We start from the raw sequence: 11211 nt of genomic DNA, 5'->3' as shown, positions 1-11211 counted from the left end.
TTGTTTGCCTTCTCAGCAACTGGAGCCAGAAAACTCATCATTCACCAGTGTAGGTTTACTTCCTCAGCTTGCTATATTTATAATCTAAGGCATGATTTACCAAGGTCATTCTCTACAAATCTTAAGGGAACACGTCTTCACGAATTCTGCTCTTTGCATTATGAATGAGAACCTGGTCATTTGCTCTTACCTTTGCTCCCCTATTCGACACGCAAATGTCAAAACCAACTTTCTAGACCAACACATCCTATAAAAACTGTCGGCAGGAATGCAATGACAAATTGAGATTTTTAATTAATTTAGATTTATAAAAGTGGTCAGATAAATGTACAAATGCAATCCAATGTGTACACGGGATATTTCATTTAAGGGAAGTTCATTTAAAGAGATGACTGCATGTAAAGGCCAAGATTTATAATGAATAGCTGTATTAAAGATGTGATTTTACTGCCTTTTGCAATTTAAAATGTAGAAAATTTCAACATTATGTGGCAAGTCTGACGATTGAATAAGATGACTAAACTGTCTAAAAGTCATGCACGCGTCACTCACAAAACATATCAATTTTGTTGTCAGGAAAAGGTCAGCCTTTTAAGTAAATGAGATGGCACAGGAGTGAGACCACAGCAGATGAGGAGGTAGCAATGGTTTTCAGCAGTTGAAATTTAATACTTTGTCCCCCTTTCTCTACAGAAACCCAGGTAAAAAAAATCCCCCACTCTCATAAAATACAACAGCAGCAGTTACCAGTAAAAAAATGAAATGCAAAAAAGAAAAAAGAAAAAAAAAAAAAGAGAGAGAGAGAAAGCATAGAAGGAAGGGAGAGAGGATAGGGACATGATGATGCATTAAAGGAAAATATATTTTCTGTATGTCAGGAGTGAATCCAAAGTTCATCTTAGGACCGGGGACAGCGGCAACGAGGAATCTGGGAACTTGCTGTTGTGTTCATTCAAAATCGAGGGGAGGAAGAAAAACAAAAGAAAAAAAAAAGAAAAGAACAAAAATGAGTCAAGTCCAATCCAACTAGGGGAAGGAACCAGCACTCTAAGGCAGGGATTTATTCAGGAAGGGCTTTCTCCCTCTCTGGATGAAAGAAAATCTCACTCCTCTTCGGCCTGTGTGATGCATTTTGTTGTGTAAGTATGTGCAAGTTTGTGTATGCAACAGGTGAACTGGAAGGTGTGTCTGTCATATATATAGGTCAACACAGTTGCACCTCTCGCTTGCTGCAAGAGAGGTGGCATTTTTATTTCCTTATTTCTTCATTCATTTTTTTCTCCCAATATCAGTCCAAGACTACCTAGTAGTCATCCAAATCAAAGAACTCATCGTCCTCTCCTTGGTACTCCATGCCCTGGAAATCCACCCTGTACCGCAAGATACCTGAGGAATACAAAAGATGAGAGATTAAGTAGTGTGATATGATGGCAACTTGTTTTGGCTAAACAGTGGCAGGGGAAAACATGAATTCTGAAAGTATTAGACTTTAGTATTAGAAGTGCCAAGGGGGTCATTTTAGGGTTAACAAACAAACAAAACTCTAAAGACAAAAAGATTTCATGACTTCAACTAAAAATGGATTCACTCATCATTTAGGAGTGTGTGGAATAAAAAGATATACTTACCACATGTCACTTTGACCCCACAGAAATTAATGTAAAATCCACTCACCCTGCCTGGTTGCCTAGCAACATGTATCATTTACACTCATTTTGATATGAAGACTGCATAAGCCAGAGCTGGCTAGATAACATTGATAGATAAATATACAGGGGACTGTAGTTGGATAGAAGACGAGGAATGTCTGCCAGGCTGAACAGGTCATGGATGGGATATGGAGCCGGAGAAGTGTGGAATGTGGAGAACCAGGCGGGTTGCTGAACTGAGCAGAGAACCCTGAGTGTGGCGATCTACTCAGGCCTAATAAAAAGCAAAGTCCAAAGCAGAATACCTAAAATGAACGAGTCCAAGGCCTGCTGAGCTACAAACTGAGGTGGAACAGTGTGGATGATGGATAAGACAGGTGTAGGTGCATTGCAATAAAACTTCACAATAATTAATGAAATTGTGTTTGTTTTATTTCAGCCAACTGTGACGTCAGTCAAATTCAAATAGTTTCACAATAGTGCTCTTTTCCTAATAAATGCTTTTGTTTTAGCATAACGACCATAACCTGTTACGCAAAATTCCTTCAACTTGTCCATAACAGTTTTCTTCTATAATAATTCAATTATTTAGATGTGTTGGGTATTATATTTTTGTACCATTTGTTTATTACTCAATTCTAAAATATATTTTGTTTATTACCTATAATTAAATAACCTAAATCATTTGCGTAACTAATAAAACCCCTAATAGTTAAATGCTTCCTTTGTCTAAAATTACTTCTAATTTAAAATATTAGGTGAAAATTAACAATTTAACTACTACTTCTTCAAAAAACCCCAACAGTGCTTTTAGGGGTCCTGGAATGATGGTGTTTCTATTGTGAAAAGCACAAAGTCCTGAAATCCTTTTAAGATCCTCATTAAAATGTATTACACCACTAAACCAATTTAAATTGCCACAAGTATCTCTACTTTTTATACAACTAACAATTCAACAGTGCCTCTGCCCCAATTCTCCTATTTTACATGGTGAAACCCTCTATAATACAAATTTCTACTGTACAACAATGTCTATATGAGGCCTTACCTGTACCAAGATGAAGCATGAATCAGAATAAGCAGAAGAGGAACTGTTTGTCTTCTCTACTGCTACTATCTTCAAGTGCATAATACATGAATTATACTCGAGTACAATTACTAGATCATCATAACAACCCAATGACGAAATCATCACTGAACCACATATATCAAATATATTCCTAACTTCATTTTGATCAAACATTCAACTGTTATTAAACAACAGTGTGCTCACCCCCAATGCCTCCAAAGCCCTTGACAAACTGGGACCCCTCCTGACTCTTGTCTGTTACTATCTCCAACGTGGCTCCAAATTTCTTGTAGTTGTTCGCAAACCACTCCAGTAGTGGCATGCTCTCGATCAGCTCATGTTCCTGCCCCGTCTAGAAACGCAACCAGCGTTAGTAAGGTATAACATCACAGGCAATGGGTCCAACTTAACTCCCAGAGATCAGTTCCTCTTCTGCAGCACTTACCTCCTTGTCTGTGAAGTGAGACTTGTCTTTCTCCTGCTCTGGCGTTAGGTACAAAGTCTTCTCATCTGAAGAACAAAGAAGAAACTTTTGAATTGTAGGATCACAATTAGAATTCATTTACTGCTTTTTGTCTCAGCTACTGCAGATAACACTGTAGTCGTTCGTTTACCATTCTCTGCTCCATTGCTCTCTGCCCCATGCACACGAAGAACATAACGCATGGTGTCTAAGTTCTCATAGACTATGAGAATCTCCACAGCTCCCATTTCAAGGGCTTTCAGTGTGTCCTCTACACCAAAGCAGTATTTCCCTGTATCCTGACTGATCTCATCAAAGTACCGCCCTGTAAATACAGAAGAATCATCAGGAAAAAGTTTGAAGATTTTACCTTTAACAAAAAAAGAAAACCACACACACACACACTCACCTATGAGCTTCTTTTCTTGGATGAACTTCACATTCGACAGGACCTCTGCTGACAGCTCAATAGCCTGGTTGAAACCATTCTCTCCTCCATAGGAGATGTCCACTAGCTTCAGAACCTTTGCCTGTAACCTCTGTAGAAATCAAAGAGTTGTTAGTAACGTTTACAGACAAAGTAGGAACCAAACAAAGTCGCTGACAAGATAAAGAAAATAGAGAAAGCTACCACAATAAATATGCTGACAATAATGATAGACTATGCTGCTGGTTATATTCCCCAAAGCCTTGGAAAATCCCTCAAACTCATTAACTGCTAACCAAAGCTTGCAGTAAAGTGTGGGATATGCAGATTTTCATATCTGTCTCTTTGTTTGTGCAACCACATTCCATTATTGGTTGTAAAGACATAAGATTTAGCTATATCAGTGGCTTACTGGCAAATTAAAGAAGGCACTTTCCACTTACAGTATGGCTGCACACATCATGTGACAAGTTTATTTTAAACTTGCTATGTCACTATTTCATCACTACTACCAAATATCAGTGTTTATTTCTTACAATAGTAGATAGTTATTAAATATACATATTTATACAACTCAGAACAAACACTTAAAAGGTCACCAGCCTTCTTTTGGACATCGATTCACTGCAGTGAGAAGTTTGTGAAAAAAAAAAAAAGTTGTTTCATTACATCATACTTACTGGATCAAACATGTCAGACTGGCTGAGTTCAGTCTTGAAATCAGCAGAGCCAGCCAAGACCATTCCTGCCACATTAACTTTGTCATTGGACACAAAGAGCTGGACAGCTGTCTCAGCTACTTTTCTCACATAGTTGTGTCTCTTCTCCATTCTCAGTCGAGCAAAACGCAGAGCAGACTGTCCTCCTCTGCCTGAAAGAGCAAAGCAAAGATTAAAAAAACAACAACAAATAAACAAAAACAAAACAACGTAAAATGTATTTTCTAAACATTCCAGTTCAGTACCGTGCTTCTTGGGTAGGTCCACAGTGAACTTGTGCAGCACCTCCCTGGTGTTGCCCTGTAGTGTGCCAAAGAGTGCCCCACTACCGTCGATCACAATAAAGCCAAACTTACTGTCATCAGACAGCAGGGCTGTCAATGCCTGTGTTGGGACATTAGTGAGGGAAGAACGGATCATAAGAATGTGGAAGACAGAAAGAATAATAAAAAGACCAAGGCGAGGTTTACATACCACAGAGTTTCTCTAAAAAAATATTTTGCATGTGCATCAAAATACTAAGGAAATTCTCTCACCTCGGTGTGGAACTTGTTGTCACAGAGGTACAGGGAGGTGTTGATTGGTTTAAAAGGCTCAAAGTCAATATTGACTTTCTTCTCCTTGCCTTCCTCTGTCACAATTGTGCCACAATACACAACCAAGCCATTGGGTGGCACTGGGAAGGGAAGAAAAAAGCCAGAGACCATAAATATTTAAAGGAGGACTGGAGCTGAATGTTTTGAAAGTAAATACATCCTATCTTTTAAGTTGTCTCTTTTTTCAAAAACCCCCTTGGAACAATTATAGCTGAAAATATTACAATAATAAAATGATATGCCAATATGAATTTCTTTTGTTGCCCCCAAGAACCACTACCATTTCCCAAAAGAAAATAGGCATTCTTTTACATGCATACCCTTGTTGTAGAGTTTTAGTCTTTGCTGTACAGAGGTGATGGCCCCGAGAACAGAGAGCCTGTTGACTCGACTCTTAATGTTGGAAGCAGTGCCAAACTCATCAGCCAACATCTTGGCCACTCTTGATATCTGGTCCTTTGGAGGGATGATCAGAGAGATCATGCTGGTGCCATTACTATAGAGAAAGTGAGGATGTAATGTTAGTGCATATAACAGCATTTGTACACAGCCAAGAAGCCATAGAAGTGATGGAATAGACTGAATAACTGACAATTATGCCACTCCTAGGTATGCCATAGTGAAACTGGCATCTAATATCAAGGCCATATAATAATCAACTTTGATTACACCAAACCAGTTGAGCCATGTGATTACCTCCAAGATAGCGTAATTGTTTGCTCTAATTTAGTTTTGTAAATACACAACACTTCTTGGCAAAATATCACCTTGACAAGGTCTGGCAGGTTGAGGGACAAATGGTATGGGCTTTCAGTTACACAGTACACAATCTTTGTCCTTGAAACAAGGATTAAGTTCAAGTCTTGCTACTTTGCATTGTTGTCCTTTCATTTACAACCAATCAACAGATGAATCACAGCAGTACAGGCTGACACGCACACAGCCAGGTAGAAGAGGCTGGATAAATGTAGGGCAAACAGTCAACTGAGTGTGTGACATGGCAGGCAGGGGAGCACAGGACAGCAAATTCTGCGCAACACTAGACGTCAAACTGTCGCAGAGCAAGCTACAAGCCAGTGAAGTAACACCCACATTCACATGCCTTGTTTGATAATTCAAGAGGCCCACAATGTCCCTGTCGGCCAACAACTGATCTCGAATTCTTTTTGACCTGACCAGTTTGAAACCAGTAACGCTGTAATGAACCGTCAAGCAGTTCGGCTGCCATGAGGTGACTAACTTAGTGGACTCTAGAGGAAATTAAGAGGCTCTGTCGTATGATTTGCGTGTAAAAAGAGCAGACGAACATCATTTGGACTGTGAAACTGTAACTACAAGCTAGCCGGCCTTCCCTTTTTCGTCAACGTGCTGCTTTTTTTTGTTTAAGACACCCATGCCGGCCTCTTTCCAAAGATGACGTCTATTAGCGGTTCTCATTAGCAACAAAACTAGCATCAACCTTACTAGCTTGAACTGAATAAAAATCTTCGGAATGCCAGCTACAAAATATAAACACTGAGAAAAACAAAATGTGTTTTGTCCAAAATAAACCATGTTTTCAACTTCCAGGGAGATTAAATGCGACATCCGTTAGCGCCTAGCAATTGGCTAACTAGCGACAAGCAAAAGCAACGATTAGCTAAGTTAGCTATGCTAAGCTAACCACTCCCAAATTCGGCCCCATTTATACCATTTCCAGCTGCTGCGGCGGTATACATTGACACAATCACCCGAACCCTTAAACTCAAGTACTGCCAACCAGACAATTACCTCGAAATGTGACAAAAATGTATTACTTACCCACGGGCAGCTTCTAAACTTTTGATCAGCTTCTTGATTTTCCATATCTCCACGTTCCTATCCGCCGCGCTGGGGTCGTCCGCCATCTTTCTGCTGTGATCGCTTCAGCACCTGAAAGACGTGGAAAAAGAAGAGCTAAACATCTGCGCTGAACCCGCCAGTTAACAAACTGACTATCGTTTACAGTGTTATCGGATAGATTAATTTATCTATCGCTGAACCGTGTACCTCTCCAAACTAGTGGCGCGGTGTCCGTTAAGGCACCTTGCCAGTGCTGGCAGCTGGACTGACCGTAAAGGAGAGACTCAAACCGGGATGTGTCGCTCAATGCAGAGCGCGGGGGAAACAGGCCTACAGTCTACCAGGCCCTAGTGTCCACCCTGTTCTTATCTAATACGACCTACTTTCCTCGTGTTCCCCTGGAAACAATATGGAAACCAACTACCAGCTTTTTAGACCCTATGAATATTGGCATATACTGGATGGTACTTTACCTGCCTCGGACAACGCGGCTCCGCTCCGCTCTCTGTCTGCTGCGCTACGTCAAGTCGGTGGTCCGAGGAATGACGTTGCTTTCCGGCCGGTTTCTCTCTCCTCTACACGCTGCGCGTGGTGCTAACGACGGGGGCTCACATGTGGGAGGTGGTTAGATCGGTGGCGTTCACTTCCTGGAAACCACTTAGAAACCAATGACATGCCTTAGCTGCCGTGTCAATTGTAGAATCTCAATAACAATTGGACGGAACCTAAAGAATATCGTCAAAGCTGGTAATAGGTGGATTATGGGGCTTGTAGTCAAAGTCAAACTTGCAAAACAAGTTACCTGATTTTGCAAAACTAATATGTCCATACATGACTCTTGTTGTTTAGAAGTTCTAACCATTTGTTATACACTGCCCTCTTTTTCCAGGGGCTTAAAAGTAAATGAACATGACATAATTTTAAATATAAGGATAGTTTTGAATAACTGGATGAACCTATGGACATCACCAAAATGCTTTATTTCGTGCCAAGCCTTTAATCCAGTTTCTTTTAATTGCTGCTTGTTTGTGGGTCTATCTTCCTTTAGTTTTGTCTTCAGTAACTCTTGTTTTCCTCTGTTCAAAGATTTTTATTATTTATTTATTTATTTTCAGAACTGTGCAGCTCCTTTTAGATGGGAGAAACATTTCATTACTCACCCAAGTGACTTCACTCAGACACTGAATACTGTGACGTTTATCTCATGTTAATTGAGGCTGAGTTTATGATGTGCAGTGCATTTCACTGTGTTTATCTAGGCTACGTCAGCTCTTCCACTTTGAGTAAGTACACTATAGGTGTGGGTAATGGCAGACACTATTGTCCTTTAGTATTCACTGTCACTCCCATACGATCCAAAGCTTCAGTTCGTTTAATGTTTAGTTTCAGTGCACTTGGTTAATTTCTTCTAGATTTCATGAGAAATGTTAGAAAGTTCAGTATATAAGGATGTAGATTTCTTCCTTCATAACAAACCATTAGCATGATAATGTGGGTTCCTTTTTGTATTTGTTGTTGTATTTGTGACCTTGACACAGATAAGCAGAGGAGAGTGGATGGATTTTTTAAAACCAAATTTGCCTTCTTTGTTCGTTGAACCAGACAGCTATAGTTAAACTAAGTAACAAAAGAAGCAAAGATGTTTGCTGGTGCCTGTGTAATAAATTCTGGCAAGACTGACCAGGCGAGCGGAGGCACGTCTCCTCTGCTCATTATTTCTCTAGTTTTACAGGACTGTAATCCGTCTTCACGCTCACAACAACAGGGCCTGTTACAGAAGCACTCCTGCTGTATTTCTACCTAGTGGAGGAGGGGAGTGAAATTAAATTTATTTGGGTACTGGCACATTTCGGTATTAGGGGAAGTCAGATGGCAGCTGCTTTGGCCAAGGAGTAACTTAAATGAGATCAGGTGGAGGTGTCATTTTGTAAACTGGAAGTGAATGCACTAATATTATTAAAAAGAAATGGCAGCACAGGTGGGAAACAGGGACAAAAAGTATTCAGGAAAAAATGATAAATTCAAGACAATAAGGAGAAAAGGAAGGGAAGGAATCATATTTTCTGGGTTAACAATGGGTCATAGGATTAAACTCAACTATTTAGCTTGTAGGAAAACATAATACAGGGCAGTATAGAAAATGGCAAGACAGGGGAAACATGTTTTATTGCAATGTAGTGGCTACAGAGGAGTTGTTATACTAAGGTACAAAGCAAGAGAGTGCAAGAGGTTTTTCAATCAAAAGTAAATGTTATGCTTAAAATATCTCTACCTTGTGATACACAAGTCAAGGATAAATTTTCTCATCTTCTCAGCCAAATGCAAATGGTGATCGTCAAACCACTCAGACTAAAGCTTCATTGTGGGACTTTACTTTACCAGCTAATGGTTGATGTATTGATGCTCTATGCCATATGCACACTGGTGCGAAACAACAGTGACCCCCTTGTCCGGTAAAGTAGTCTAAATCATTAGATTTTACCAGTCAGAAAATTACATAACAACATACCACTTAACCTACATTTATCTCTCCGACTGGGGTGTTTAAAGGATAGGATAGATTTTCAACTAAAACCTTATAATCAAATGTTTCCTTTTGCTAAGCACATGCCTTCTGATGACTTTAGTTTGAAGAATTGTATTTGGAGTTAACAAAAAAGAAGAGATGTACTCAGTTGGGCTTTTTTATCCTGAAACTCTTACTATATACTGCCACTGTATTCTACTTACAGCAGTCCTTTGACTTTTAAATGCATTTTACACTCGAAAAGGAACAAAAGCAATTACATTTTTATTCACTTTGTTCTAGAAAGCTTAATACCATGATTCAGATGGTAGTTTATGATTTGACACCGCATATACTCCATAAAAAGACTGTCCACATATGCTGTTTATCAGTGTTTAAGTAAGTCACTTTGGTAAGTACATAGGTAATACAGTTAATGAACATCAGAAGTCTTTTCATTGTCTTCAGTCCTAGTGTTGATACTCATCAACCAGATATTATGTTTAACTGCCACTTTGGCTTAAGATGACTCCCTCAGCAATTTTGCAGCAATGCTGTCCCATATGGATAATGACCCATATAGTAAATGACACCCATTGCATGCACTAGAGAGAGATTGGCTTTCAGTTAGCGTGAGTGATAGTACAGAAGTGTTTTTCCAAATAATATCATTTAAAAAATGGTGTGTCAAGTCAGTCACCTGATCTGTTTCTGCTGTTTCGGTTGATGACGCAGGTGTAAGCTACTGGATGAGCTGTTTCAGCCTAAAATTGTAGTGTGAATGCATAGTAACCATTGTGTGGTTAGGTCAAGTCACTGATTAATCACTGAGCCAGCAGGTTCATATTGCATGTGTCTGTGTGTTAAAATATGTTCTACAACAAATTCTACAATCAATGTATTGCATATAATCTAGTACAGCGGTCCCCAACCCCCGAACCGGTACCGGTCCGTGAGTCGTTTGGTACCGGGCCGCGAGGCCGGTCCATAAAAATATTGTCGGGCATAAACCAGTCTGTGGCGCAAAAAAGGTTGGGGACCGCTGATCTAGTAGTAATCCAATCTGTATAGTCCAGTAGCAGAAATGAGATATGGTGTGTCACCGTGACATCATCACTATTGTTCTAAAAAGACCATGTATTTACAAACAATATATATGAAAACTGAGCGGCAATAAAAGTCTCAAAGAAATCCTAAATGACACATATATAAATACATTAATGGATGCAGGATAGTTAATCTGAGGTTTTTCCTTCATCAGTACAAGATCTACACAGAAAAAAAAACATAAATAGAAGTTAAGGAATACTCAAGCCTTTAGATTTAGACCACTAGATGACAGCATTGGTTAATACATAAATAAATGGCTTCCTCACCGTCTTACTTATTCCTTTTAACTGGTGAACTACATGAGATCATTAGAGCTTCTGTTTCTTTGCATTACTCAGCGGGATGTGGTCAGGTGTTGTTGTGTGTTTGTATTATCAATGTGGCATGCAATTTGTTAGATGTTATTAGGCTGCCATATGGTGGATGTTATTCAGCGTCTTTAGTGAATTGTGACTGTTTCTATCCAATCAAACATCTGTTTGTGCTTCAAATAACAAGCTCAAGGATGATCCCTTCAGTATTACTCTCTCGGGAGCTTGGAGAGTGGGAGGAGGTTTGTGGTGTTTCCGACATCATTTGGCACCCACTGGATGGCAACAGCATGGAGAAAGTGTGATAAAGCAGTTTGCGCAACTGACTGCCTCTAAAATTGTCCAGCTCCGGTATCAGTGCCAATTCATCACCATCTGTCGACCATCAGAGCTGTAATGATCTGTCACTTGGAAATGGATGGTGCTTGCTGTGCTGTGAATGGGAGCTCTCCTGGCCAGGCAAGCTAGTCCTTATTTCACCTGGTCATCACATATGAGCATTATGAGGAGATAAAATGAGGACAAAAGGCTGACAGGTTG

General features: G+C 39.7%; 1 protein-coding gene across 3 annotated transcripts; it reads right to left on the bottom strand.

Annotated features, from left to right (window-relative positions):
- Positions 1–276: 276 nt before the first annotated feature.
- etf1a (eukaryotic translation termination factor 1a) lies at positions 277–7366 on the bottom strand. Of its 3 annotated transcripts, none has more exons than XM_040016121.1 (11): positions 7222–7366; positions 6724–6834; positions 5244–5419; positions 4864–5003; positions 4573–4711; positions 4289–4479; positions 3591–3720; positions 3333–3506; positions 3164–3228; positions 2923–3070; positions 277–1386 (listed from the first exon to the last, which is right to left on the bottom strand). In XM_040016121.1, the coding sequence occupies exons 2-11, from the start codon at positions 6807–6809 to the stop codon at positions 1304–1306; spliced, it is 1332 nt and encodes a 443-aa protein (XP_039872055.1). In that variant the 5' UTR covers positions 6810–6834; positions 7222–7366; the 3' UTR covers positions 277–1303. The 3 variants fall into 3 exon arrangements, with proteins under 3 accessions (XP_039872055.1, XP_039872053.1, XP_039872054.1); XM_040016119.1 differs by having other exon boundaries at positions 7218–7365; XM_040016120.1 differs by lacking the exon at positions 7222–7366 and adding an exon at positions 6952–7091.
- Between the last annotated feature and the right edge of the window lie 3845 nt (positions 7367–11211).

Source organism: Simochromis diagramma, unplaced genomic scaffold (genome assembly GCF_900408965.1).
Source record: "Simochromis diagramma unplaced genomic scaffold, fSimDia1.1 OVJJ01000685.1, whole genome shotgun sequence".
NCBI classification, from domain to species: Eukaryota; Metazoa; Chordata; class Actinopteri; order Cichliformes; family Cichlidae; genus Simochromis; species Simochromis diagramma.
This window is presented reverse-complemented; position numbering and strand designations above follow the sequence as displayed.

What these genes read in the sequence shown, in the direction of transcription:
- etf1a (XM_040016121.1), bottom strand. Translation starts at nt 6,809, where the DNA reads ATGGCGGACGACCCCAGCGCGGCGGATAGGAACGTGGAGATATGGAAA. An exon ending in CCAAGAAAAGAAGCTCATAG is followed by an intron (nt 3,507 to 3,590) that starts GTGAGTGTGTGT and finishes CTGTATTTACAG; the next exon opens with GGCGGTACTTTGATGAGATC. An exon ending in GAGCAATGGAGCAGAGAATG is followed by an intron (nt 3,229 to 3,332) that starts GTAAACGAACGA and finishes TTTGTTCTTCAG; the next exon opens with ATGAGAAGACTTTGTACCTA.